Source organism: Heterocephalus glaber, unplaced genomic scaffold, assembly GCF_053883595.1.
Source record: "Heterocephalus glaber isolate CG9 unplaced genomic scaffold, H.glaber_assembly_v1.0 deba00001755, whole genome shotgun sequence".
NCBI lineage: Eukaryota > Metazoa > Chordata > Mammalia > Rodentia > Bathyergidae > Heterocephalus > Heterocephalus glaber.
Window position 1 is genome coordinate 201,622 of NW_028258453.1, and position 27,870 is coordinate 229,491.

The window sequence follows — 27,870 nt, forward strand, 5'->3', positions numbered from 1 at the left end:
ACCAAGTATCCTCCCCACGAGCAGCAGAATGATGAGACACCTGGGGTCTCAAGAGCTCCTTTGAGTTTTTAGTTTGTTTTCTTGAGACAGGGTCTCGCTATGTAGTTCAGGCTGCCTTAAGCTCACTATGTAGCCCAAGCTGGCCTGGAACTCACGATGATCCTCCTGCCTCAGCCTCCCCTGTGCTGGGCTCACAGGTGTGCGCCACCACGCCCGGCTTCTAGAGCTCCTTTGAGAGGTTTGCAGAAGTCTCCTGCTGCTCCCATCTCCACGGGGAGCCTGGGGACGTGCTCCGGGAGACCTCGACACTGTGTGTCTATAGGCGATGCTGCTTCCACAGTGGCCTCCACGGCGCTTACCCACTGAAGTCACTGCCCTGGGCCTGGGCCTGGCCAGCGATGGCGTCCATGATGGCGTCCTGCGAGTACATGCTGATGGGCGTGTTGTACTGTGCATGGATGATGGTGGCCTTGCCACCCAGCCCCTTCACCTCGATGGGCTTGTGGGTAGACAGGGCGGAGTCCTTCAGTGCACTGGGGTTGAAGCGCTCCTGGTAGTCAGCACTGGGAAGGGCAAGGAGGGGCCAGGTGGGGAGGGCAGGGAGGGAGAGAAGAAGGTGCAGGTGTGGTTATGGGAGGTCAGGGGCTGGGGAGGTAGGGGTATGCAGATCTCCTGCAGCAGAGGCCTGACCCAAGGAGGATCCCTGAGCTCCCTGCTGTGGGTGGCCAGATCTGATCAGGAAAATCCTCGGCACCTCAGAGCCCAGGATAGGAGGTGTTTGTTTGTTGTTTTTCAGTACTAAGGATTGAACCCAGAGCCTTCACACTGAGCTACATCCCTAGCTCTTTAAAAAAATTTTTTTTAAATTTTGAGACAGAGTCTGTCTCACTAAGTGGATAAGTTGTCCAAGTTGGATTCAAACTTGCTATCCTCCTGCCTCAGCCTCCCAGAGTGCTGGGATCACAGGTGTGCACCATCAATTCTTGTCTTTCCAGGCCCCCAGATCCCTGCAGGCTCTGGCTCAGCGGGGACTGCCTCCTGGGGTCCACAGGGCACCTCGCTGGAGAGATCTCCCACTACACCCTGAGAGATGCAGAGACAAAGGGGACAGGGAGCATGGGCCGGGGCCAGGGCACAGGAGTCAGGCCATCTGACAGGCAGCGCTGCAAGCTGAGTCCAGAATGTCTCCTCTAACATGAAAAGCAGCAGTGGCTCCGGGCGCCCGCAGGGTGCTGAGCAGTGTTCCTTCACAAAGGGTCCTCCAGCAGCCGCCCTTCCAGGGCTGGGCTTGTCCTCCAGGCCTCTGTCTGAGGCTTCACACTCCAGTCCAGTTCACCGTGTGGCTCCAGCCTCCACCCATCCAGCTCTTCCACCCGAAGACCAGTCCATAGTCCCTTTGAGGGGGTTCCTCTGGGACACAGAGGTCTTCAGGCTCACACAGGCCCCAGCAGCGACAGACAGCATGGCACCACCCCTCCCCCCAGCCAGCCTGCACTGAAGCAGCTGGAGCAGGAAACTGAGATGGAAACTGAGGCTGCAGACAGATACCGCTCTCCGCAATGCTTAGCAGCTGAGACCAGCTCACGCCCGTGCAGCCTCATCCAGGGTACCAATGCAGCCCCACTCACACGTGCACACACGCATGTGTGTACACATGGACACATGCCCCAAGTGCACACTGCTCATGCCACACACACATACACACACACACACACACACACACGTACGCACACATGCAAGGGTACCCGGTGCACACCATGCTCGGTACTAACTTGGCTGGAGAGTTGACTATCACCTGGGTGGAGAGAAGGGCAGAGAAGACAGCAGTCAGAGTGGGGCTCGGGGATCAGAGTGCCAGGACCATCAGAATGGCCGAAGCAGAGGTGGCACTGGCCCAGACTGCACTGGGTGAGGAGAAGAGGGATGGAGTGCATTGGAGGCAAGAATCCTGGCCTCCTGGACCCCATGGGGTCCCCTCTGAGCTGGCCCTGGTGCCCTCAGCTTCGCCAGAGAGACAAGGTTTGTGCGTCCACCAACCGGGCACCCATGCCCCCCAGACAGCCTAACTTAGACCCTCAAGAGGAAGCTGAGGGTGGAGATGGGAGCACGGCAGCTGCATGGGAAGAGCCAAGATCCCAGTGCCTCCTGGCCACACCCAGCTCTGGACTTAGTCCTGCTCACAGGCACAATCTTGGCCACTCTTCGTGGATGCAGGGGTCAGGGGTCAGGCGCATTCCCCAGCAAGCACTGCTCAGAGTTCTGTGGACAGCCACAAAGTCAGAGCACCATATGAGCAGGCTCTGGAGGGGTGGGGTCCAAGGCCTATGGCTGGAAAGGGCCCAACAGGGGCAACCAGTTTGGACACTGAGTGAGACCTTGCCCCTGACACAGACCTGGGGCGAACTTCTTGGAGCACAGGGTCTCATGGTCTAAATCACAGTTGTTTAAAGGCAAATTCCCTGCCAGGTGTGGAAGCACATGCCTATAATCCCAGCACTCAGGACGCTGAGGCGGGAGGATCCCTACAAGTTTGAAGCCAGCCAGAGCTACATAGTGAGTTCGAGACCAGACTGGACTACAGAGTGAGATCCTGTCCCCTGCCCCCATGCAAATCTCCTGTAGCACAGACCCTGGCCACATCTGGAAAACAAGAGGGAGAGCACAGCAGGCAGCGGGCTGTGTCCCCAAACTCCACCGCCTTCCCAGATCTGCCCACCATGGGCTTTTTCTGGGGAGAGCTGACCCCCAACTGGTCTGGCCTTGGTCACCCTACAGCCAGGTCCCTGGGAAGCCAATGACACCAGAGTCCAGGCCCCCCTCAGTCTCAAGGCTGATAAAATTCCCTCTGTCCACCCAGCTCAAAATAGCTGTAGCAGAGTTATATTAGGAAAGGGCCAGAGCACTCAACCTTCTCCATGTTTGGCCGCTGCTAACAGCTGCAGGGTCAGTGCCATCCCGAGCAGCCGTGTTCCCTGCAGGGGTCAGTGTTTGCCTCTGGCACGGATTCCTGTCTCCTGCTGAGGACCCCGGGCTGGGCCACCACAGGCAGCAGAAGCAGCTCAGAGGAGCTGAAGAGGCATGGAAGCTGCGCTTCAGTGTGGGGTGGGTGGGTGGGGGGCACCCTGGCCTCCCAAAGCTTCCTCTCCATGCCTCTCGCCAGACACAGCTGCCAGAAGCCAGGGGAGCGAGGGAAGGGGCTTCCTTGGAGCAGACAGACAATGTTCAACCCTGAGCCCTCCTCTTCCCATTGAGCTACCCGTGGGTCTCTACTCATCTCCTTATTCCTGACATTCCCATGGTGGTGCCCACCACATGGATGGGCTATGCAGAGAGTGATACTGAGTTCAGAGCCCTAAGCACAGAGCAAGGGTGCCAGGAATGGATGCAGAAACCAGAGCGTGCCGAAAAGGCAAGGCCCAATCTGGCCCAGGACCCAGCCCCTCCCACTGAGCTGCCCCACTGCCTCAGCTTTTCCTGTGGCTGAACCACTGACTCTCTCCCTCCTCGGACCCATCTTCCCTTGCAGGACAGCACTGATGCTGCCTCTCAGGTTGTCAAGAAATACTGGACTCTCAAGCTGGGCACAGTGGTGCACACCTGTGATCCCAGCACTCAGGAAGCTAAGGCAGGAGGATCGCTGAGAGTTTGAGGCCAGCCCGGGCTCCATAGTGAGTTCAAGGCCACCTTGGGCTACACAGTGAGAACATGTCTCAAAAAAACAAAAGAAAGAAAGAAGGAAGGAGCTGCCAGTCCTGTCTAGCAGTTATCAGCTGTGTGCTCTTAGACAGCGAGGGTGGAAGTCAGCCTCATCACCAGACGTGCTGTGGATGCTCCCGTGGCCCCTCCTCCACGTAGCCCTCACCATCTGCTTCCAGGCCTAGAGAACTCGCCCTTCCCCTCTTGCCTTTCCTGTTCCTCCTCAGGGCTCTCAGAGATGTGGGGACCAGCTTGTCCCTGTACCCCTCGTGGAGGAGACATGGGCTGGCCTGGCCACTGAGTTGCTGGACCACCTCTGAGACTTGACCTCCTCTGAGCCTCAGTTTCCTCCTCTGTACAGAGCTGACAAGTCATTCCAGGGTAGATGTGGGAAGCAAGGGGGTCCTGGCACCCTGACCTGCTCTGACCTGTTCAGGGCCCAGCTGAGCACCAAGCCCGAAGTGGCCTGGCTGGAGGACAAGTGCCGGTACCTACCCTCCTGGGAGTCCGGCACCCGAGGGCTGCCCTCGGAGGTTCAGCCGGTAGCTCTGAGCCATCTCCCGCAGGCTCTCTGCTGAGTACAGGCCAATGGGGGTGTTATATTGCCTTGGCTGGCCTGGGCCCCCCAGGAGTCTCAGGCCCCGAGGGTCGTGCTTCCCCTCTGGGCTGGCTGTGGCCCCCGGGCTGGCCCACAGAGGGCTGGGGTCCGAGGCCTCCATGTGTGTGGAGCAGACGGAAGTCTGAGAGAAGGAGGCGCTAAGGGTGCCCCTGAGCTCCAGGGTGCCTGGGGTGCCTGGGCTGGCCCTCGCCTCGGGGCTGGGTGCCACCAGGCTGCTGTTGGTGTCCAGAGCGGGGTCCTGGCCCATGACAGTGCCATGCAGGGAGAGAGAAGACAGTGGTTAGAGCCACCCGTGCCCAGTGCTTCTGCACAGACTCGAACCCCATGTTAGTGCAGCTGGCAGCCTGCCACCTACCACCTGCAGCCCCCAGGACCCAGCTGGGGCATGGAAGGAAGGGCTTTGTGGGGAGGGAGGAGTTAGGTCTCAACAGAAGCTGGTGTCCACTTGGACAGAATGCAAATCCTTGAGCGCAGAGCCAAGCCAAGGCTAACTCACACCCTGGGGCCAAGGGTGGGCGTGGGACGCAGGGCACAGTAGGAGCCCTGCCATCCTGCGTATACAGTGACCCCATGCTAAGAAGCCCCCGTGGCTGGGGCCAGCCCCCTGGCTGGCTATGGGTAGTGGGGCAGGGGGAAGCTGAGGGTGGGTCTGTGGTCCCCTCTGCTGTCTCCCAGTCTGTAACCCACCAGGGACCAGTGCAGGGTGAGATGGGGCAGGCTGGAGGAGGAGGGCTCTTAGGCCTCTGTGGCTGCAAGTCAAGGTGCTTAGAGGGCCTTTGGAAGGGCCTCCAGGGGAGGTCTCTGGGGTCAGGGCTCTGTGCTCCCCCATGCCCGACTCTAAGGTGCTTCTGAGGGGTGGTGGGTGTGCAGCTGGGAGGAGAGATGGGAAATGGAGCCCTAGCCCCCCTCTGCCAGGAAGTGGCTCCTTGCTGGCCGGCTCAAGCTGGGCCTCTGCCAGTCACTCCAGCCTCTGTGTCCATAGGCAGATGAGCGTCGAGGCTGTCTAGAACCCTGTTCCCGGACTGGCCATAAAGGAACAGGGAGAACACGGCCACCCTGGCCAGTTTCCTAGCAGCCTGGTGGCAGGCAGGAAGGCCCATAGCTCGGGGTAGTGACATTCAGCACCTACCTTCTGGTGGGGGATCACCGGCAGCGGGGACTGGGTTGGAGGTGCCGCCGTGGAGATGGTGATGGGACGCTTTGACCTAGAGAAACCGGAAATGGGGCCCAGTGAGGACAGTCAGGCCCAGGGTGGGAGATTCCACCTGGAAAAGGCTCGCATGGGGAGGGCAAGAGAGCTGGGCAGCGGGGCCAGAGGACACATGTGCTGGGTCTCCCCAGGACGGGCACTGGGCCCTGGGCACTTTGGTCAGGACCATGGGCCTCTGCTCTGCCCTTGGGGGCTGCTTGGCAAACAGAAAGCAGGGAAGCCCCTGGCTTCTGGGCCCAGTTGCCTAAACACTGGTGGCACCGAGGTCACCCTCACTGGGCCACATCTGTCATGTGAGCAGGAGCCTGTGGATGCCTGGGCCCGGTTCTTTGCTGCAGGGCAGGGTCAACACCTGCCTAGGTCCCCCCTCCCATGTCCCCTCCCTGTTCTGGCACCCAAGCCCCTGCCCTCATTCTGCAGGGTGGCCACCTACTTCTGCAGGGTGAGGCTCAGGTTGTAGCTGGCGGACTTGATCTTGTTCTGGGCCTCCAGGTGGGTCATGGTGTCTGTGTTGACGCCTTCAATGGCCACCACCAGGTCCCCCTGGCTGAGCTGGGACTGGGCTGCCTTGCTGCCTGGGGTGATCTGATTGGACAGAGGAAGGGAGTGAGCCTGAGGTCCTGGCCCTGAGGATGTGCTGGTCCTCAGGGAAGAGTCCCCTGGGGCTCTAGTCACCTCCACCCCCCCCCTTGTAGCACCTTTCATTCCCTTTGGCCAGTTTCCTTGAACTTTGGCCCTGGCTGTGGCCATGGGCCTGGTTCTGGCGGGTTTAAAAATGTGGAAGAAATGCACTCCCATGTCAGCCCTTGGTGATGTCCTTGGGACCCTGCACTCGGCTGGCTGGCTGGCTGATGCTGAGGACAGAGGGCGATAGCTAAGCTGCTGACTGCAGGGGCCAGAACCTGAATCACTGTCTGGAGGAGAGCTAAGGAGCACCGCATGGCACAGGGCACGAGCAACAAACTTCTACTGTGAGGAGCCGATGAGGTTTGGGGCTGTTTGTTACACAGCTTAGCCCACTGTGGCCCTGTACCCTGCAGATCCACAGAATGCTTTGTGGCCCAGGAGGGAAGGAGATGTAGGAACCAAGACCCAGCACCCCAGAGGTGCTGCTGGGCCAGCACATAGGACAATGCACCCATACAAAGGCATCTGTGCCAGCTGCTTTGTGCTACAATGGCAGCACCAGCCTGGGGGAGCAAGGCTGGCATGGAAATGGGGAGAGGCCAGGCTCCCATCAGTTTTCTGTCTCCCGAAGGGAAAGCACCAGTGTGGTCGAGAGCTCACAAACCCTGCACCCTGGGTCATCACCGAGTCCGATGTGACCACACAGAGGCCACTGAGATTTCATCCAGGGACACCCACAGGTATCAGAAAGGCCACCAGCCCTGGGAAATTACTTGGGAAGCCACAGTTGTTCAGGTGGGACTGCCAAGGGCATCATACACAATGCTATACTTGGAACAACTGGCCCCCAGCAATAGCTGGTTGAAGGTTGTGGCTCGTTGTGACAGTCCCTAGAGGGTTAGCCCCATCCCTAGAGATACCTCATAGGACATCATGGAGACTCCAGCTCCACCCATGAGCTGATGTCACACAGAATGACTTTAGGACCCGACTCCCACAGTACCATGTTGGAAGTCCCTGGCATCATGTGGGGGACATGCAGGTTACAGGAGAGGAAGCTCTGCAGGCCCCTACCCAGCTAGGGCTGGGGGGTGACCTTGGCTCTGCCTCCCCAACACACCCACAGTCACTTCTGACTTCACGGGGACATCCCAGTCACCTTCCTGGCTGGGGACAAGGCCAGCTCCTCAAGCTGGCAGAAGCCAAATTCTGGCTATGATCTGGCGACGATCCTAGAAGGTACCCAGAGAGGACCTGGGGACCGTCCCACACCCCACGTGCCATGTCTGGGAAGGCCTCCAGCCAGGCCTGGGCTTTTGGACGTGGATGGAAGCCTCCCACCAGGCCCCTCTCGGAAAGTGCCCACCAGGCCAAGGCAGCCTGCAGTCCCCAAGCCCCAGCCTGCCCCAGAGATAGCCTGCCCCTGCATGACTCGAGTGGTGACAGAAGGGTGCTCTCTGGCCAGAACAGAGGGAAAAAACCAATAACAAAGAAAAACAAAGTGCTTGCTAGGCCAAGGGGTCCTGCCCTCTGGCTTCCCTGTGGCACTATTCTGTTCCCAACAAACTGGTAGAGATGTCTGTGAGTACAGAAAAGGCGGAGACAACTCTACATGAAACCCCCAGGTACCCACTACCTGGCTTTCTCATGACACGCATGGGTCTGGCTGTCCACTCATTAACCCATTGCTTTATTTGATTTGTTTTTTTGAGACATGGTCACTACACCGTAGTCCAGGCTCGCCTTGAATTCACTACGTAGCCCAGGCTGACCTCAAATTCCTGGTGATTCTCCTGCTCCAGCCTCCTAAGTGCTCAGGTCATAGGCGTGGACCACCATGCCCGGCTCACCAATCCATTTGTAGAGCCATTTCAAAGCATGTTGTGACAAGTGTGTGGTACTCTTGGGGCTAGATTTTCCAATGCCTGTGCCATCCTAGGGTCTGCCCTCCCAACAGGACACTCCATCACAGGCCATCCCCACAGAAGGGTGTCCCCTGAAGCAGAAAGCCCGGCAGGGGAGGGAGCAGCTGCAGGTCTCACACAGAAGATGGTGCCTGCAACGGCAGAAGGGACTTAACAGGATCACACTGACAGTGAGTGAGGGCACCTGAATGACATCCAGAGGGCCTGGGCGCAATCGGCTGGGCCAGTCAGGCCCTCCGGGCACCCCCTTCAGGCTGCCCGGGACACTTTCTCTGGTAGCAGGGCCAGCTTGCCTGCCACCCCCTACCCTCCACCTCCTGCCCCGCACCTCATCCCTTGGGAGGACTCAGCCTCCTGGGCCTGGGCAGTGGCCAGACACCCCAGAGGGGAGCCGCCGAGCTCCCACAGCCCCGGCGCCGCTCTCCCTGCACCTGTGCCTGCTTGTCAGGGCACAGCTGGCCTGGCCTTTGGCTGCCCCGGTGTCCCCGGGTGGGGGTGGGGTAGTAGTCCTCTTCTGGAGAGCTGCTCTTCTGTCCTGCCAGGGCCCTTGGAGAAGAGTGGGTGGGAGGCAGGGACCTAGGAGCAGCCCAGAGCCATCCTATCTCCAGCAGACTGCCAGGCTTGGGGCTGGGGTGGCGCCTTTGGCACTGGCCACAGGCTCCTGTATCTTTCATCCGACTCTCCTCCCCTCTCTCTGTTGACATTATTCCAGAAAAGACTCAACACACCCATATCCTTGCAGGGTTTTTGTTTCTTAAAGAAAACAGTCTTTCTGCTGAGCATGGTACCACTTGCCTGTATTCCCAGCAGTCTGGGAGGCTGAGGCAGGAGGATGGAGAAAGTTCAAGCCTGGCCTGGACAATTTAGAGATTTAGGAAGATCCTGTCTCAAAAAATAAAAAAGGGCTGGGGTGCAAAGGCCCTGGGTTCAAACCAAACAAACGAATCATCTTTCTATCCCCCTTGGAGCATTTAAAATGCTCTTTGGAAAGCGTGTCTGGCTCCCACTTTGTTTTCCAGCTTTCTCTTCAATCTTGGCCTGGGCAGAGGCTGGAAAAGCCCCAGAGCGAGGCGCTGAGGCAGACTCTGGTTTTCAGATGCCAGGGATCCACCTGCCTCACTGGGCCACAGTCCTGGGGTACCTCCGGTGGTAGCAGGGCCACCTGGGCGTGCCCAGGAGGGATTTTGGAATGAGCCAATCCAGGCTGCTGTGGTGGAGGCCCAGGAAGCCTCTCCTGGGATTGTACTCGGATTACAGCGTGAAACAGGGCACCACTAAGGACAGGGCAAGGCTGAGAAGTTTACGGAGCCTCTCAACCGAGGATACTCAAATGTCAGCTTGTCCCTCCCTCTAGATGTGCCAGAGGATGTACCCCAGGCTCCGTGGGGGAGAGGGTGGGATGCAAGGGGTCAGTCCATGATAACCAGTTCAGTCCAAGCCAGCCTGCTGTCCCTACAGGGGCCAGGGATAGACAAGGTCTGTCCAGGTCCTGAGGGAACAAGGTGCCAAAGGGGTCCACAGCACACTCAGCCCTTTTTGGCAGGCAGGCAAGCCAGGTGTGGTGGTGCACACCTGTCACCCCAGCACTCGGGAGGCTGAGGCAGGGGGATCACTATGAGTTCGAGGTCAGCCTGGGCTACATTAGTGAGTTCAAGCCCAGCCTGGATTACACAGATGGATCCTGTCTCAAAAAAACAAAACAAACAACAAAAGCAGACAGCCCCCTGTCTCCTCCTCTGCTGAGTTTGCCAGGTATGGCAGGGCCCTTATAGGGCAGGTAGCTCGAGCAAGGAGAGGGGCCTTCTGTCACTCCCCGTCCCGGCCCTCTGGGGGTGAACAGCAAGTGATTAAATTACTAGTGGGCCAAGCCTGCTCCTTTCCCATCTGGCCTCCCCTGAGGCCGCGCCCTGCCCCCACCTTCTCCCTGCAACCTTCTGTCCCTCCAGGCTCCAGTTCCACCCTGGCCCAGGAATAAGCCAGAGTTCCTTCCGACTCTGCTCCAACTGGTGCCGGTGTCTTTTCTCTCCCTTCTTCACCTCCAGACTCCCTGAGAAGTGGCCCATAGGTCCTGGAGCCACTGCGGCCTCACTCTCCAGTCACCCCTCTTTGTCCAAAGCCTGGGTCACCGCTGTGTCTGTGCACAGCCTCCCTTCCTTTCCAGGGCTGGCCGCTGTCCCTCTCCGGTCCTCCTCCCAACCCGGCCACCATTCCATCGGGGTCCTGGGTGTGGACAGTAAGATGTTCCCTGTGCATCTGCCCCTGCCTTTTGGGGCCCCAGAAAAGCTGGATCACGCCTCCCAGGACATCCCTGAGGGTAGAGGTAGTTCCCAGTTCTGACAGGATGGAGAAGCTGCACTGGGGAACAGGAGGGCTGGAGTGCCCCGTGGGACTCTGCTCTCCACCCCTAGGACCTGATGTCCACTCCACACTCTAAGCAACAGGGTGGGCCTGGCCAGAGGACTCAGCAGTTCGGCTGCACCTTATCTCCCTGCTGCTAGAGGTCTGGGGGCTGGAGCCAAGCTTGCCACTCTTTGGCTATAAACAGCACACCTGTCAGCACCTAGGGGTGCTGCCCAAGGAGCAGCATGATGGCAGGAGAGCTCCCATGGCCTAGAAATTCCAGGAATTGCCAGCATGGCCACCCAGAATAGTCTAGCCTGTCCTCCTCACTCTCCTGAGGATCCTTTGTTCTCAGCACCTTAGCAGAGAGAGTCCCATAAATACTGAAACTGAAACCAACAGAAGGGCAGAGGCTGCCAGGTAGGGTGGATGAGGTCAGGGATTTAGGCTCAGCCCAGCAGCCTGGCTGCATGTCTGCTCTCCCACATGCATGGAAGGCACTGCCCCCCTTTTACAGGTGAGAAAACTGAGGCCGGTAGGCGCCACTGGCTGAGGGTAGCAGCACTGAGCACACGTGCATGCCCCTTCTCTAAGGTGTGGGGTAACCCAGACCCTGCCTGCAGGGTGGGGGCTGGGCCTTTGAGCAGCTCCCTGCTCCCCACCCCCTCATGGATCCCTGCCTCATGGAGGAGAGAGGGCAGCTCAGGTTGTAGCCAGTGCACCTGTCCAGGATAAATAAAGGCATTTCCCCACACCCTCCCTAGCCCCGATACAGAGCAGTCTGCAGGGGCTTCTACCACCCTAGGGTGGCTTGGAGACGGCTACCACTCAGCCTGCAGGGGACAGCTACAGGCAGAGCAGCTGCTGCACCTGCAGCTGAGATAGGTCAGCTTCTTCCAGTCTTCTGGCTGTGGACCAGGCCACCAGGCACCAGGACACTGCCACCTCTGTCCCACACATCACACAAGCCCCATCTGGCTAGGTTAGGCGACATGGGAATGTTCCCAGGGCTTAGGTCCCAGGACCTGCAACAGAGGTTCAGGCTGGGATGTTGAATGCCATCCGATAGCCACTGTGAGGACCAGTTCCTGGCTGAGGTGGCAGTGTGCTCCTCCAGGGTGCCTGGCTTGGCACCCCCTTGTGGGGGCATTCCTGGTTCAGAGGGCTTTGTGATCCCAGGCAAGAAATGCCACCGTGCAAGGTGTCTCCAGAGCTGCCCAAGGCCATGCTATCCATGGCCCACCACTGGCTTCTTCCAAGGGACTTCAAGTTCTGGGGAGGATTCCAGCATCCAGGCCACCCTGCTTCCTGGCCCAGGTGATTCAGGGCATGTCCCAGGGGAAGCCCTGCCCATGCCCTGCTGGGTTTTATTTCTGAAAGTCCCCCTGTCTCTGGCTGTGGCACATCTCGACACAGCCCGTCTCCAATGGAGGACATTCTTCTGCCATCTTGCTTAAGGCCTCTGTGCTGCCATTTAAGCCCCTGGCCATCCAGGGCCAGGTGGCACATAGGTCCTGGGTGAGGTCACTGGCTATCCTGGGTGCCACTGAGCTGGGATGGGGCCAAGCAACGGCAGCAAGCCTCGAGGACAGTGGGGCCGGGGGACAAGGCACAGTCCCTGGTGTGGCAGTGAGGGCCCATGAGACTCCACCTCATGCAAGGAGGAGACCCAGTTGGTGACAGGGACTCTGCAAGGTCTGGGTGGGGGTGAGCACCAGGCTCAAATGCCCATATGTCACCACGTCAAGGAGGGGACACAGGCTGCGGTGTCCTTTCCTCAGGGACCCTGTGGTCGCCAGGGCACTAGGCCCGGAGGGAGGGGAGATGCCAGGTTCTTGTTGAAGGATGGAGAGCAAGGCCACCACCCGGCTGGGGACTCTGTGGCCATTCCCAGGCTGCCTGGGCCCTCAGGGGTCTTCTCTTCTCACCTGCTCCAGTGCCCATGACAGTTTCCAAAGCCAAGATCACCCTCCTCTGGGGACATTGGCCAGCATCTCCTGAGCCTTCCCCACTGCTCAACGCAGTGCCGTCCCCGGCCACACAAGTCTCTGCTGCTGGGGGGAAGAAACTGTCCTTTTGCCTCCGGGGGGCAAGCAACCTAGGCACCTGCCCTCCCACACCCTCCAGCAACAGTGTGGGTCTCACCTGCCACTGTCTGCCCCATCAGCACTGTCCAGGGCTCAGACACCAGGCAGGGGGTGCCCCTCCACCTTGGGGCCTTCATCTGACTAGTACTGACTGGGCACCCACTGCATTCTAGGTGGTGCCCAGGTGCTGGGACTGTAGCAATATTGAACCCCAGCCCCTCCTCCTTTGTCTCAGGAAAGGCTGGCTCTGGCCCCTCTGGGTCTCAGTGCAACAGCAGCAGCCCTCGAAACCCCTGATGACCTGTGTCGCCCACCAGGCTCTTCCACCAGACACCGCAGGATCCAGGGGTTGCTTCCCCAGGCTGATGTGGGGGAAAAGACCTCGGACAGATTGGGGACCCAGGATCCCAAGCCAGAGAAGGTGGGAAGCCCAGTGAGCTGGCCAGCGTGGGACCCCCATGAGCCCAGGGCTCTAGGGAGAGAAAGGGCAGGTGGGGGAGCCCAGTCACCAGTCCAGCCAGGCCCCACCAGGACAGCAGGGCTGCAGTCTGTTTGTCCATCCATCCGTTGACCATCACCTGCCCTGACCAGACCAGGAATGATACTTTCCCAAAGCACCTACCCGTGTCAGAGGAGGGGCTCTAACTTTCAGCAGCCTGAGCCCGTCCTGCCAGGAGCAGGCTTAGGAGGGTGCTGCCCTGTCTGTCTACCTGCCCATCTGCTCTGCAAGCTCAGTGATTCCCACTCAGCTCAAAACACCTATCCTGGGCTGGGGATTTAGCTCAGTGGTTCCACCGTCTGCCTCGCAAGTATAAGGTCCCGAGTTCGATCCCCAGTATCAAAAAAAAAAAACAAACCACCCGTCCCCTGCCCCCATGCCTTGCCCCTGTGAGTCAACCCCAGCACATGGGCCTAGGCGGGCAAACTCCAGCCATGGACAAGATCAGGATACCAGTCCAGTCCCACCCCTCAGACTGGTGTGTGTGTGTGTGTGTGTGTGTGTGTGTGTGTGTGTGTGTATGTATATCTGCTCTCCAGGAGCCCCAGCAGGACAGAGGGACAGACACGCACACGTCCTCTTCGAGTAGCCCTGCCCCCAGGGGTGCCAGGCTCTGGGTGTAGTGCACTCACCCGAGAGATGGTGAGGGGCATGTTGAAGTCCTTGCCCCCTTGTAGACGGAAACCCCAGGGCCCAGGCCCAGTCAGGGTCACGCTGTAAGACATGCTGGTGCTGACAGCAGCTGCCTCTGGGGACAGAGGGTTGGGAGAGTCAGGATGCACACATATCCACCACCCCAGCCCGCTCCTGCCACTGCCCCCAGGCCCCGGCCCCCAGCCTTGCCTGCTGTGTCCCTCGCTCCCTGCCTGGGCTGTGCAGAGCTGCTGGGAGGCTCCTAAGAATAGCGGGACCGAATGCCATCGACACAGATATCTGCCCTTGCTGCGCCCATAAATGGACTGTAACCCTACACTGTGCCCGCCTGGCCAGCCACCGTGACTCACTCGGCTAATATAGCCCCTGGGGAGGGGTGTCCAGCACCAGGCAGGAAGGGAGGCCTCGCCAGGTAAGGATAATGCCCTGGCCTCCCTCTGCTCTCTGCAGAGCCCCTACACCCCAACACCCTACTCTAAGCTCCCTCGGGCAGGGTCTTGCTGCACCCTGGCCAGGACCCTAAGCTGAGCTGAGTTGTCCAGTGTGGGACCCTTGCAGTGGGTGCTTCAGATTGAGCTCAGCCTCCAGCAGGTCTGGAAAAAAACTTCAGCTCAGGAGACTGGCAATCAAACCCTGGTTGTCCAGCCATAAAAATGATCATATACATTCTGGAAGGCTGAGGCAGGAGGAACACAAGTTCAAGCCCAGCCTGGGCAATGTAGTGAGAGCCTGTCTCAAAATAAAAAAATAATACGGGCCAGGCATGGTGGTTCATTAATCCCAGCACTCGGGATGCTGAGACAGGAGGATTGCCAAGAGTTCAAGGCCAGCCTGGGGTACATATAGTGAGTTCAAGGTCAGCCTGAACTGCACAATGAGACCTGCCTCAAAACACACACACACACACACACACACACACACACACACTTGGGCTAGGGATGTGGCTCAGTGTTAGAGCATTTGCCTAGCATGCAGGAGGCCTGGATTCAATCTCCAATGCTAAATAAATAAATGGACTGGGGGTGTAATTCATGTGAATGTCCTGGGTTCAAACCCCCATATGGACAAAAACCCCACATCACGGAAGTACCTCTGGGCATGGTTTAGCTCATCACGGGAGCTTTTACACTACAATCCCTGGGTCCAGAGAGGCTGCCACTTTGGCCTGTAGGAGTCAAGGCTCATAGAGATTAAATGGCTCCTCCACACAGGGAGTGGACCCTGGCCACCCTGGAGCCTGGGTCATTCCAGTGGGACTCCTGACAAAGGATGGAGTTCCAGTGGCTGCAGAGCCTCATGGAGCTCTGGCTCAGGGTGTAGGGCCACCATGTGCCTGGGCACAGAGTCTGAAGGCAGGTCTGGGGCACCCCCAACCCCGACCCTCTGGGGCCAGGCTGGTTATTCCTGGTTCTCCTGTCTCATTTGTGCCCTGGAAAACTTGACAGTAGCATGGAAAGCTGCAGCTGCCAGCACACACACCAGGCCCTGTGCCCTTTGCACAGTAATAGCAGGGCAAGGGGAGGGAGGAATGGCTACTTGCTTGCTGCCGGGGCACAGCACAGAGAGAAAGTTGGTGAGGCATGCTCAGCCCACTGCCCCTCAGGACTCCTGCCAGTGTGGGCTGTGGATCAAGGTGGCCCATGAGAGACCATGGGCCCATGGGGTCTGGACTGACTGAGATCAAGACACAGGCTGTCTCCTGGGCTGGGGAAACTGAGACTCAGGGAAGCTGAGTGGGCTCTGGCCAGACCCCAGCCTCATGGAGGGCCTGGCACACACAACGTGCATGTAGGATGTCTGTGCTACTGGGCTGCTTGATCATTTGCCCAAGGTCACAAAAATAGCAAATGGATGAAGCCAGGCAGGGACCTATGTTCTTTCCCCCAGGCCATGTCACCGCCTCCTCTGCTCTGTGTCACGCAGCCCCACCTGTCCTAGCCAGGAGGCCAGTACCCCATCCTTCTTTCATCCCTTGCCCTGTGCCCCCCGAAGCCCTACGCCATCTGTCCCTAACTCTAGGCATCTCCACTCTGCCCAGCTGGGGAGCAGGGGGTGACCACTGCTGGGACAGCCAGCTCACTGAGGAGCTGATAAAGGCTGTCACTGTCACTGGAGCCCCAAGTCACAGGCTCATCTTTGGCCTCTAGGGAAAGGCGGAGGTGGCCCAGATGCTCTTAAAGGCAGAGGCCAGCCTCCCTCCATCTGCCTCCCCTAGAGGAAGCCCAAGCCAGCTGGAGAGCAGCTGGTGTCCTCAGGCTGAGTGGGGCTCAGAATTCCCTGGGGAGCGGGGCTGGGCCATCTCTAGTCTTGACCCCCAACACTACTCTGCACCCTCAAAGCTGGCAATGGGCCTTCAGGAGTGCAAGTCCCAAGGCGGGAACCCGGGAGAGGAGGACAGATGATATTGCAGGCACTGAGGCTGGGTGGGCGGGCTCCCTCCCCTTGCCAGCCCCACAGGTCCATACCAAATATGGCAGAGAGCGTCTCTACTTTTTATTTCCTACCCCTGTCACAGCCCCCCAGTTCAGGGTGAACCTGGACCACTGATGTGACACAGACCACAGGACTTGGTGTGCATGCAAATTGGTACCTATAGCACTCTGTGCATGCAAGTGTGGGCCACCAGGGGATGGCTCAGGTGGGGGTCGGGTGGGGAAGTATACACAGGGAGGCTGTATCTGGTGGGAGGGGTAGTGCTGCCCCCGCCCTAGGCCACTGAAGTGCCCAGCCTGGCCAGATGCATGGCTCATAAACAGCAGTGTGTTCCTGTATGTTTGCAGAGGTGGCAGCTGCTGGCGGCAGAGGGCTGCAGAGCTGGGACACAAGGACGCAGGCCACACAGGCAGGACTTCTGTGGTGTGAAGCGGGACGCAAGGCTGGGGCTGTGACTCCAGCGCAGCATGGGTGACAAAGCCTGCGGGCTGGTGGGGCTGGATGTGTCCGACAGGAGGGAGGGCCAGCCAGCATCCTACATCTGGGGATCCAGGCTGGGGAGCCGGCCCTTGGTCTGAAAACAAACAACACACATCTGTTCATCCAGAAGTGCAGAGTCCCCTGAGACCCTTGGCGTTTGGGTCACAGAGACACGAGCAGAGGCTGCATGGTAGGGGCAGGCTGCTGCAGGTTGGGAAGGGCCTTCTCGGGGACTGCCTTTCAAAGGAGTCTGAGCCTGATGTCCCCAGGCTCCTGCTCATGGCCACCCTCCAGCCATCTCTCCTCTTGCTCCTCCTATACTGTGTGGGCTCCACTGTCCTCTGTCAGCCTTGCTGCCCTGCCGAGCTTCTCCTTCCCCTCTGTGCCATCAACTTCCTCTGGCAGCTTCTCCCTGCAGTCTCACTCTGCTCAACAACCCCTGCCCGGACACCATGGAAGGCCCCAGGCGTGCCACAAGCTGACCTGGCCCCAGGATGGACACCATGACATCTATCATTGTCTGCTGGGGTTCACAGCTTGGGGTCACTGCCGGGCTTCTGCCCTGGCCCCCATGGCTGTGCATACAGCCCAGGCCCCAGATCGGGAGTGGTGCTGGGGCCAGGAATGCTGGGGGTGACAGGGGCTCCCCCAGTACAGAAAGCAGCCCTGGGCTCCCCCTTAGTGGACAACCGTGAAGCAGACCAGGGCTGGAAGGCAGGATGCAGCTGTGGCTCTGGCTGGCTGGGGAAGCCCCAGGGTGCCCAAGTGGCAGCCTGGTGTGTTGTGTGGGGGTGAGCAGAGGGCAAGGGGGAGCTGTCAGCAGGGTGGGAGTCCAGGCCCTAAGCACATGGCATTTCCAGCATTCCAGAATCGGCTTCTCTAATCACCATCCACATTCCGTTCCATAGGCACTTGGGCCGACAGCTGGCCTTCTTTTAATAGCCACAAGTGTTCTGGCGACATCCTGCTCTCAGGGTGTCCAAAGCCCGCAGCCCCGCCCCCAGAGTCGTCAGCCCTGGGGTCACACAGAGAGGGGCACGTCGTCAAAACACCGGCACAGGTTCAGCCTACAGCAGACCCCTGGGGCACAATCTGTCCTGTCACACACATGCACAAGTTATGCTCTGTGGCTTTAGATCACAAATCTTCATGAACACACACTCGTATACACACGCTGTGCATCTGTCCTGGCACACAGCCCCAGCACACTTGGTCGCACGTGGACACACCCAAGAACGGTCCCAGCCACCCCTAAGCAGGAGAGGGGAAAACTGGGAGGTGCAGGGACCCAGTGATTTCCAGAAACCCTCAGGCCCGCCCACCACAACAAGCCCCTACTGGCCCCCATTCCCTCCCCTTTACAAATTGGCAGGTGTCTAGCCCAATCACCTTTCCGGGAGTCTCAGCTTCCCATTCCTGGGCCTTGGGATGGGCCCTGGCTTCCCAGCCTTCCAGGCCCATGCCACAAGGGGGCCGTTCACTTGCTTGCTGGGCAGACCCCCATGCCTCAGTGTCTGTCCAGCCCTGGGGGAGGCAGGAGAGCTCCTGTGAGGTGAGAGCCAGCCTGTGGTACACCCCTGCACCCTCAGCCCCCATGACAGGCCCTTCTCTGGCCTCCCATAGCTTTCAGGTAAGGAGGCTCAGGACACCTTGCTCAAGGTTGTGGTCACCAAATCCCAGCAAGAGATGCCTGCTGGGGTCTGGCTCTGTGTGTGAGTGTGTGTGTGTGTGTGTGTGTGTGTGTGTGTGTGTGTCCAGGTGTCCACATAGTTGTTTAGGTTTGGGGTAGAGGAGTGGTCTTCTACAGAGTCTAGGTTCTATTAGCAGATGAGAGGGTTGGGGTGTAGCTCAGTGGTAGAGTGCTTGCCTAGCAGTTAGAAGGCCCTGGGTTCCATCCCCAGCACTACAAAACAAACAAACAAACAAACAAAAAACAATGTATATTAGCTGGGCATGGTGGCACACACTTTAATTCCAGCCCTTGGGAGGCTTAGGCAGGTGGATCTTCAAGCTCACAGCCAACATGAGCTACCTAGGGAGAACTTATCTCAAAAAACAAAACAAAACAAAGCAGATGAGAAAGCAGATGAGGTTTACTTCTCAGTTTTCACTAAAATGGTTCAGGGAAGGGAACCTGCCCATTCCCCCCACAGCCCTCAGCAGGGACCCTAGGGTGGGAGCAGAGGAAGGAGACCACTGTCTAGTCTGTCTACGGAGGCTTTTGTTGAGGGCCACAGAAGGCCCTACAGGCAGAAGGAGCGGGAGCCCTACTGTGGCCAGGACAGGAGCCAGAGTGCAGAGGCTGCTCCTGGAGACATTTGGGGGCCAAAGCTCCAGGCCATGGGATGCTGGGGGTTTCCAGGGCTAACACCAACTCTGGGGGCCACAGAGGCCCAGGCTCAGGAGCTGACACTGGATAAGCTGAGGCTGGAAACTTCCTCCCCTGCAGCCTGCTCTCCATGGCTCCTAGAGGCCAGGGGTTGAATGCTGAGGCCCACAGGGCCTGTGCTGGCTCCTCATCTCTGGATGACCATCTGGGGCTAGAAACACTAAGCTTTTTCATCTGTGCCTCTGAGGACTGTGTTGGCGCAGAGAAAGGTGACCTGGAGCTGGAAGACCCAAGCTCAGATTGGACCCACCGAAAGTTGGAGGAGGACACAGGAAGTTGAAGGGGCCAAGAGGCCTACAGTCCCAGGGTCAGCTCCACCAGGGCCTGGGGCAGGTTAAGGAAGGAGTGGCCAGGGCCACTGGCATGTACCCAGTGTTCTTACCACCTCGCTCTCAGACCCCAGGGACTCCTGGCGCCTGCGTCCTGAGATCCAGCTGAGGTCAGAGGCCTGGCTGCTCAGCCTAGAGCGGTGTGTGGAGCGGTAGCTGAGGGAGGGGAGGCTGCGCTGGCCCGACAGACCCAGAAGCAGTCCCAGGCAGGGCAGGTGCTGCACAATGGCCATCCTGCAGGGCCACACACTGATCAGGGCCAAGGGACAGGCAGCCATACACTGGGGGAAGCAGCCTAGTGGACTTACAGGGCTGCTGGAATAGAGATAAAGCCCAGTAGCGGGAGTGGGCAGAGAGCCTTGGGGTGGCAGGGTTGGGGATGTGAAAGGGGACCAGGGACACCCCTGAGTGCTCTGAGCCAGACTGGCTGAGCCTGTCAGCTGGCTTTGAGAGGGTGGTGAGTGACAGACACCATCAGGCCAAAGAGTCCCCAAGGGAGAGGCGCCTGCTGGGATTCTTATCAGCCAAGCATGCATTAGGCACAGAGGCCCTGGACCTGCCAGGGCCCTCAAGGCCAGGTCCTGTGTCCCTGCTGGGTCTCTCCAGGACATCACGGTCTGAGCGTTTGTCTTTGCAGGGAGGAATGGCTGATCAGAGACCTTGGCTGCCTTGTGACTCACCTCGAAGACTCTGTAGTTAGGGTCAGACTCTGCTGGATGCCCTGGTGCCCCTTCAAATGAGCCACGCCCACCCCAGACCCCACTGCAGGGTGTCTCTACTCCCCACCGACCAACCCAGGAGACAGCCAGATGCTGGCGGTGGCCGCACCTGTACTTGGGGTGGGCGATGGCATAGATGATGGGGTTGTGGATGGCAGAGGCCTTGGCGATGACGGCTGGCACTGAGCTCATGGAGGGCGTCAGGACGTGCGCATGCCTAGAACAAAGGAGGGGCAGGGCTCCCACCCTTCCCAGTATCCAGACCCTAGCCCAGCCTGGCCCAACAGTCCGGTGAGTCTCTGGCCTGCTGCGGGCCTGGCAGTGCCAGGGAGGATTCTGGGCTGAGGTTGGGGGAGGGAAGCTGGGGGTGGTTGAGGGTGGGGCTCTGGGATGAAGACTACAAGTTTAGGCAGGGTCTCCCGGTCCCACCGTAGCTCTGGGTGTCCCCCATTGGCCTCGGACCCTCTGTGTAGCTCTTCCCAAGCCCCACCCTGCCCAAATGCCCACCATTCCCTGGCTGCCTTAGAGAAACCTGGCTCACTCCTAGATAAGAAAGTCAATGCCCAAACACTGGCAAGGTTTTATGGTTCTTGCAAAGTGCTTCTGAAGTCTAGCCTGTGCCCACACTGCTGCAGATGACAAAGTCCGCAGGTCTTGCCACAGAGGGCACCTCTTCGGGTCTCATTCCTAGGTGAGCAGCGCCCCTCCTGTATGCCACAGCCTAGGCAAGGACAGGACTGGAACCTCAGGGACAACTGCATGTCCCCAAGGAGCCCGGATTTGGGGTGGCCCAGAGCATCCCTAGCACGTGTCCTGGACCCTCCATGAGTCAGCTCCCACCCCAGCCCCATGCCACTTGCTCACCCAGCAAAGGCCACCAGGGCCACAGTGGAGTAGGGCGCCCAGGAGAGAACAAAGAGGAGGATGACCAGCAGTGCGATCTTGGCCATCTTCCACTCACTGCGCAGCCGCTGCCACTGCCGCCGCCGACTTGGGGACTCCCCACAGCTCTCGAAGGCTCTAGGACAGTGAAATCTGGATCAGACCCCTCTCGTGTTGCAGTGAGAGCCTCGAGGACTGTCTCTGGGGACACTTAGAAGGAGGCATCCTTTCTGGAACAGAGTCTTGCTGTGGCTTTACCTGGGTGCCTTTCTGTCCCCTCACCACACCTAAGAGGTGCTCAGTGCATCCTGGAGCCCTGAGCGCCCTGTGGGTGGCAGCCCTCTCCCGCCACAGAACACTCACCGGCCTGTCTCCCGAATGGCCCTGAAGATGAAGACATAGCAGTAGATGATGATGAGAAGCGGCAGGAAGAACACGAAGCAGAAGAGCAGCATGGTGTAGGAGCGCACAGAGGGTGTGAAGGTCATGTAGTCCCAGGAGCAGGACGTCAGCAGCCCCTCCGGCACATAGGCACCTGGATCAAGAAGGGCACTTAGCCTTCACACTAGCTCTTCCCAGGGCTCCTGGTCTAGCGGGGGCTTTGTGTGGGGTTTGGGGCTCCCAGATACGGTACTGGCCCAGCCCCCGCCAAGCTTGACCCATGTAAGCTGGTCATGCTGCGTACCTGTCACCTCAGCCCACCTCGGCACCCCTGCATTGGGGAACAGCCTGCCCAGGTGACCCTGGTCCCTAATGGAGCACCTTGTTTCTCCTGCTGCTAGCGGTGCTCCTGTAAATGTCCACCTGAGGCTCAGGTGCCCCCTGGCCCTTGGCCCTGCCAACTGGCCCAACACAAGTTCACCTACCATTCCTCTCCCAATGGCACTTACTCCAGCCAAAGAAGGGTGGGAGGCTCCAGGCCAGAGCATAGAGCCAGATGCCCAGCAGGACAAGCGCTGCCTGCCTCTTGGATGCCAACCCAATGGTGGCCAGTGGGCGTGTGATCACCAGGTAGCGGTCCAGGGTGATGGCTGTCAGGGTAATCATGGAGGTGATGCCAAAGAGAGCCCCGCAGAAGGCATAGAACTCGCAGCCTGTGGGGAGAGCCCTACCTGAGCCCTTGGAGGAGAGCCCATAAAGGACCCAAGGGCAAGCAGGGTCTGGGTTGGGATGGGGGCACCTCCTTCCCTGACTCTTGGGAGACCAGGCCTGAGCCCTCCCCACCCCATCTACTCCACATCTGGGTGAGGCTGCAGAGGCCTCAGCACCAAACCCAGTCTTCCCTCCTCCCTCACTCATGCATGGAGGGTGGCAACACTCGCTCTGTGCCCAGGAAGAGCAGTGGCCTCATCTGGGCCATCCTATGATGGGGGCATCCCTGCCAAGCCCATCCTCCTCTCTCCAGGAGGAGGGACCCTGGGCTCCCACCTGCCTCCCCAAACAGCCATCGCTTGTAGAGGCTGCTGGTGAAGAAGACGGGGGCCTGGGTGAAGGACATGAGGAAGTCGCTGACCGCAAGGTTGATAACGAACATATTGGCCGGGGTCCGCAGGCCTCTGCTCCTGTGAGGGTCCAAGAGCAGTCAGGGGTGCTTCCTGACACCTCAATACACATGCATCCACACAGACAAGCCACGCATCTGCACATGCATGCACATAGGCTTTGCACACACCACACACCTGCACGTGGATGAACATACACACATGTGCACGTGGACAGGAAGGGGGCTGCTGGGCCACCTGTGTCTCTGTCCAGCAGGTGCTCCCTGGACAGCAGCTAGCCCCAGCAGTGCCGGCTCAGGGGCACCCCAAGGTGGTTCCCCCAGGACAAAGCAGGCAGTAGTGTCTCTCCAAACACCACCCCTTCTTGCTCTCTCTCCTTGGACAGACCTCTCCAGCCATAGCCCCCCAGGGATTCCCCTGTCTCCCTTCTACTCATCCATCCTGGTCTCCTCCTTCCAGGCTCCCACCTGGCCCCGCCCCTCCCAGCACAGCTTCCTCTGTGGCCCTCATCCTGGTGGTGACAAAGGGTGGAGGAGCTGAGGTCTGTGACCACAAGCAGCCACCTTCACAAAGCTCGTCTCTTGTCCCCATTCCTCCTGGGTCTCCCCTGAGAGAGGCATAGCTATTCACATTTTCCAGATGAGGATACTGAGGCCCTTGCTCATGAAATGACTTACTCTGGTCATAAAGGCCAGTGAGTGGCTTAGCCAGGATCCAAACCCTCCCCTGCAGGGCAAGGCACACACAGAACATCAGGAAATGCCATTCAACTCATTGAGGAGAGCACAGTTGCAGGTGAGCAGCATGAAAATCGAAGAGGATAGGGCTGCTAGGTGGTGGTGGAGCCAGGGAATGGGGGGGGGGTCCCCCTTGGGCTGGGCTCACAGCACCACCTGCCTGTCTTAGCCATCAGCCACCAACTGGGCAGGGTGGGGCTGGGAGGCCATGGAGAGGCTGAGGGACTCATGACCCAGGAGCCCAGCGCTGCTCTTCAATGTGGAGGGAGGATGCTTGTTGGGGCAGAGACCCGAGGGTCCCCATGAACCCTGGCTTCCAGAGAGCCTGTGCCATCCGAGCTTCCCAGGATCACTCTTTGCCCTTTCCTGCACTCGAGGGTGGAGGCCAGGCCTGAGACCACAGCAGGCTTGGCCCTGCCTCCCCACTCAGCCCCGACAGCCCCGTGCCCCACCCACACTGTCTCTGCACCCTCAGCACCTGAAGAAGGTATAGATGACTGTCAGGTTGCCCAGCATCCCGGTGAGCCCCACCAGCAGGATCACTGCGCCCAGGGTGTAGTGCACATGCGCTGGAACATCAGCTGTGGAGAAGGGGACCCGGACCGCAGCCTGAGTCCCGGCTGCCTGAGGAGAGAGAGAAGCGGGGCAGTTTATCACCCCCTTGTCACCTTCCAGTGTCCCTGAAAAGGGAGGTTTAGGGCTCCCAAGGGGGCAGATCGGGAGACTGAGGCATGAATGGTAAAGCCACTTGTCCACCCAGCTAGCTGGTGACTGAGTGGGATGAAAATGTAGGTCTTCCAAAAGTCAAAGTGTCTTTACAAGATATGGTTAAAAAAAAAATATATATATATATATATACACATATATACACATATATATATAGTGAATGCCACTGCTATGTGCCATCTAACAGAAAGACAGATTTGTAAAACCATGATGGCGTGTCCTCATCCACCTTATTTGCTGAATCTGGCACTGTACAACTTTGGCTCTTCCCCAGAGTCAAAATGACCATGAAAAAGTCAATGTTTTGAATAGATTCAGGACATCGAGGCAGCTGAAACTGTGCAACTAAAGACAATCAAGAAAGAGTACTTCCAGACCTGCTTCAGAAAGTGGCCAGAACAGGGCTGGGGTTTTAGCTCAGTGGTTCCGGCGCCTGCCTCGCAAGTGCGAGGTCCCGAGTTCGATCCCCGGTATAAAAAAAAAAAAGTGGCCAGAACAATGGGATGAGTGTGTTCAAAGCCAGGGAGAGGATTTTGAGAGGGACTCGTGGCAGTGTGTCTTTTACTGTAATAATTTTTTCTAGTACCAAGGATCAAACTCAGGCCCTTACACTTGCGAGGCAGGTGCAGTGCCACTGAGCTAAATCCTTGCCTCCTATTGCAATAATTTTAAATTTAATTGCACTCTGTAGTTTTTGGTCGTATCTCGTGGCCTTCCATGGACAGCACAGGGAAAGCATTGCCCTGTGAATTTAGTGCCGAGGGATTAAAGACCTCTCCCACCCAGGCCCTTGCCTTGGAAGGGTGTGGTCTGGTCTCTGTCCTGCCCAGCAACCCACTCTGACCTGAACAAACCCAGAGCCCTGGGCACACTACCCAGATGGCATCAAGGCCAGGGCAGGCTAGGTGTCTACACCTCCTTCCCTGCAGGGCTGCTTCTGTTTCCCCAGTGTGTTCTGGGGATGGTCCGAGATCCTACCACAGAGCTCAGGCCTTTTCTGTCACCTGTCAGAGTAGCAGGGACAGAAAGTGGAAAGGTGGAGTCCGTACCACACTTCCCCAGTCTTACCGTGGGATTGCCCGGTGGAAGCTGGCCCGGCGTGGAGAGGCTGCTTGGGGTGCCATCCCCCCTGCCAGGTGCTGACAGGGTGGCCAAGAAGCTGGGCTCCTGGGCTGGGTCTGGTGAGACTCGTGGCCCTGAAGGAGTGTCCATTCTGAAGCAGGTGGTTCTTCCTCACACATACAGGGACGTCAAGGGTGTGGAAGGCTCAGGACTTCAGCTTTCTAGCCCCCCAGCTCTCTTTCCTCCAGCCTCAGCACAGACTGCCAGCTCCTGCATCCTGCGCAGTCCCAGCTGCAGCGGTACTTGGGGCCAATGTCCACTCAGTGTCTGACCAAGCGCGAAGGGATACATGTCACAGTCAGGGCCCCTCTTGGCCTGATGCCTCCCACCTTTAAATAGCAGTGCTGAGGGCTGCACACGCGCAGTTGAGCCTTGCTTCTGGCTCCACAGACACCGGTCCCTGGGGGTCCACGGATAGCAACAGGACTGTGTGTACATGAGAGAGTGAGAGGGTGAGTGTGCACTGTGTGTGTGCGCGTGTGTGTGTGTGTTGCAGGGATGTGGCTGGGCCCAGGTCCTAGACATCAGACAGAGGGTTTTGTCCTCCTTCTGACAAAATTGCCAAGGCTGGGCCCTGGCTTCCCTGGGCTCATCAAGAGCAGTCTCTGCTACCCAGGAGCCCCCATGCTGGGACGGAGGATTGCTGCGAGTTCAAGGTCAGCCAGGGTGACACAGGGCACTGTAGGTCCCAAAGCAGCACCTCTAAGAGAGGCTGAAGGAAGGGGTGCTCCATGCCTGGCCTTTGGAGCCCTCAGCTCCCTTGATGGCACACTTTCACGAGTGACAGGGATAAACTCCCTGCCATGCTTCAACCCCCTGGGGAGGTCACTCATGAGCCCGTGCACCCCATACCCACGTGGCCATCCCACTGGGACAGAAATGCTATGTGGCAGCCTCGGCCTCCAGCTGTCCCTGATGCCCACGCCCTCCAGGCTGTCCTGGCTATGAGCCACATCTGAGTCCAAGGAGGGCTGAAGCCTGCATTAGAGATGTTTGCTTTCATTTCCGTGAGCTTGGCGGCCAACGAGGGGCCCCAGGAAGGAGTGGTCTTTGTTCTTGAGAATCACAGAATAGAAAAGTATCTGGTGACTGGGGATTAGCACCAGGTGTGTGTGACCAGGCCCACCTGCTAGTCTGGGAACTCCTACATACCAGGCCTCCCTTTTCTTCTTGAGCTGTTTTGTTTTTTACCCCCAGCCCTGGGGATGGAACCCAGGAGTGCTTTACTACTGAGCTACATTCCCAGCCCTTTAAAAAATTTTTTTGAGTCAAGGTCTCCCTAAGTTGCTAAGGCTGGGTGCTGGAACTTGTGATCCTCCTGCCTGAGCCTCCCAGACTGCTGGGGTTGCAGGCATGCACCACAGTGCCAGGCCAACCGCTCCCCCTCTAACGATGCTCAGCACAGCCTTGGTTGGGGATGCTGAGCACCAAGTACGGGCTGCAGGCTGTCCAGGTGTAGCTGCCAGCAGAGCGAGGAGGTGTCTAACAGCAGCAGCAGACAGCCCCTGAAGACTGAATGACATGCTATCAGAGCCATGGGGGAGCAGAAGGGGACAGATCACTCAGCCTGGGCTCACACGGTGCTCCCAAAACCTCCCCATCCCCAGCTCAGCCTCAGCTCCAGTGCTCAAGGTCATCAAGGGCGCCATCCCAGGCCCTGTCACATCCTTCTCCCACCTCTAGGAGTGCACGCCAGTGGTGTCACTGGTGGTGATCTCCCATGATTATGCCCATCCCCTCTCTGGCCACAGATGGGTCTGTCTGGTCGCCTGTGTGAACCCTGTCTGGCAGAGTGCCTGGCACATTGGCATGGGGAAAATCAACACCTCTGCCAGATGTGGTAGTGCACGCCTATAATCCCAGCACTTGGGAGGCTGAGGCAGGAGGATGGCTGAGAGTTTGAGACCAGCTTGGGCTACACAGTGAGTGCAATCCCTTCCTAGTGAGACACTATCTAAAGAAAAAAAAATTTTTTTTTAAATCAACCCCTCCCTGGTCCCTGCTTTTCCAAGTGTGGTCTAAGGAGCTTCCACTTTCGTTTCAGTTGCAGCTTATTGGAAATGCAACCTCCTCCCTACTCAGGTTGCTGATCTCCACAGTTGGGACACTTGCCAGGACCTTGGGGGCTGATGACAATGGTAGAAGGGGACACTGAGGCTGCCTAGAGATCAGTGACAGCAGGATGGACTGCGGCACCAGAAACTGGAAGGGCTACAGGAGGAAGGAGGCTCCGGGTGCCTGTTGGGAGCAATGCTACATAATTCTAGGGATAAATCATTTGGTTAGCTAGTTCTCTCGCCTACAGCCCAGCTACAGAATAACTCCAGTTTGGCCTCCGGTCCCAACTGAAACTTCAGTGATCCAGTGATGCTGTGATTCTCCAGGACAAGAAACATCCTGGGAGAACAAACATCTGCTCAGTTCCTCATTGTTCTTGGACTGATTAACATCTTGTTTGCTGGAGATGTACTGAACTCTCTGCAAGCCTTCCGTTACACCTTGTTTATCCCAATGTGAACTATTGAACTCTCTGCAAGTCATTTGTTACATTTGTTTCTCCCGATGTACTGAATACAAGGTGTGGTAAACTGAGGGCTTTGTCTTTGCTGCCCAGAGCAGCACTGATCAGACCCAAAGCTCAGCTTCTTCTCAGTCTCATTTTTCTACCCTTCCTGTAATTCGCCGTGTGCTGCCGTGGCTCGCAGGAGACCAGGACTCATTGCAGAGGTTCTGGTAACGTCCCCTTCCCCTGTCCCCTACAGGTGCCAGGGGCTGGGGCTATGCAGCAGGAGGGACACTGGTGAACAGGGGTGCAGACTTCTCTCCCCTAGGCCTCCTGTGTTATGCAGGAGCCAGGTGAGGCTGGAGAGGCATGGCTCCCCATGGCAAGGAGC

At 58.4% G+C, this 27,870-nt stretch overlaps 2 protein-coding genes across 5 annotated transcripts in view; both read right to left on the bottom strand.

Moving 5' to 3' along the window:
• The window catches only part of Ldb3 (LIM domain binding 3), a 54,572-nt gene extending 40,582 nt beyond the window's left edge, over positions 1 to 13,990 (bottom strand). The window contains 6 exon segments of the mRNA XM_087201102.1: positions 360 to 563; positions 1,773 to 1,795; positions 5,445 to 5,520; positions 5,959 to 6,110; positions 13,636 to 13,751; positions 13,847 to 13,990. Of these exon segments, the coding sequence (XP_087057228.1) occupies positions 360 to 563; positions 1,773 to 1,795; positions 5,445 to 5,520; positions 5,959 to 6,110; positions 13,636 to 13,728 (548 nt within the window). The 5' untranslated portion in view covers positions 13,729 to 13,751; positions 13,847 to 13,990.
• A 189-nt stretch (positions 13,991 to 14,179) lies between these two features.
• Positions 14,180 to 27,025, bottom strand: Opn4 (opsin 4). 4 transcript variants are annotated; one of them, XM_004867722.3, is made up of 10 exons: positions 24,923 to 27,025; positions 23,607 to 23,752; positions 22,318 to 22,451; positions 21,780 to 21,983; positions 21,253 to 21,424; positions 20,872 to 21,027; positions 20,117 to 20,224; positions 19,342 to 19,522; positions 17,960 to 18,094; positions 16,466 to 16,664 (listed from the first exon to the last, which is right to left on the bottom strand). In XM_004867722.3, exons 1-10 carry the CDS (start codon positions 25,064 to 25,066, stop codon positions 16,626 to 16,628), a joined length of 1,419 nt encoding a protein of 472 aa, XP_004867779.2. In that variant the 5' UTR covers positions 25,067 to 27,025; the 3' UTR covers positions 16,466 to 16,625. The 4 variants fall into 4 exon arrangements, with proteins under 4 accessions (XP_021102425.2, XP_004867779.2, XP_087057229.1 ...); XM_021246766.2 differs by lacking the exon at positions 19,342 to 19,522 and having other exon boundaries at positions 14,180 to 16,664; XM_087201103.1 differs by having other exon boundaries at positions 19,342 to 20,224.
• Between the last annotated feature and the right edge of the window lie 845 nt (positions 27,026 to 27,870).

Coding starts and splice junctions, on each gene's coding strand:
- Opn4 (XM_087201103.1), bottom strand. CDS start 25,066: ATGGACACTCCTTCAGGGCCACGAGTCTCACCAGACCCAGCCCAGGAG. Junction 23,753..24,922: donor TTCCACCGGGCAATCCCACG/GTAAGACTGGGG, acceptor CTCTCTCCTCAG/GCAGCCGGGACTCAGGCTGC. Junction 21,984..22,317: donor ATGGCTGTTTGGGGAGGCAG/GTGGGAGCCCAG, acceptor CTCTCCCCACAG/GCTGCGAGTTCTATGCCTTC.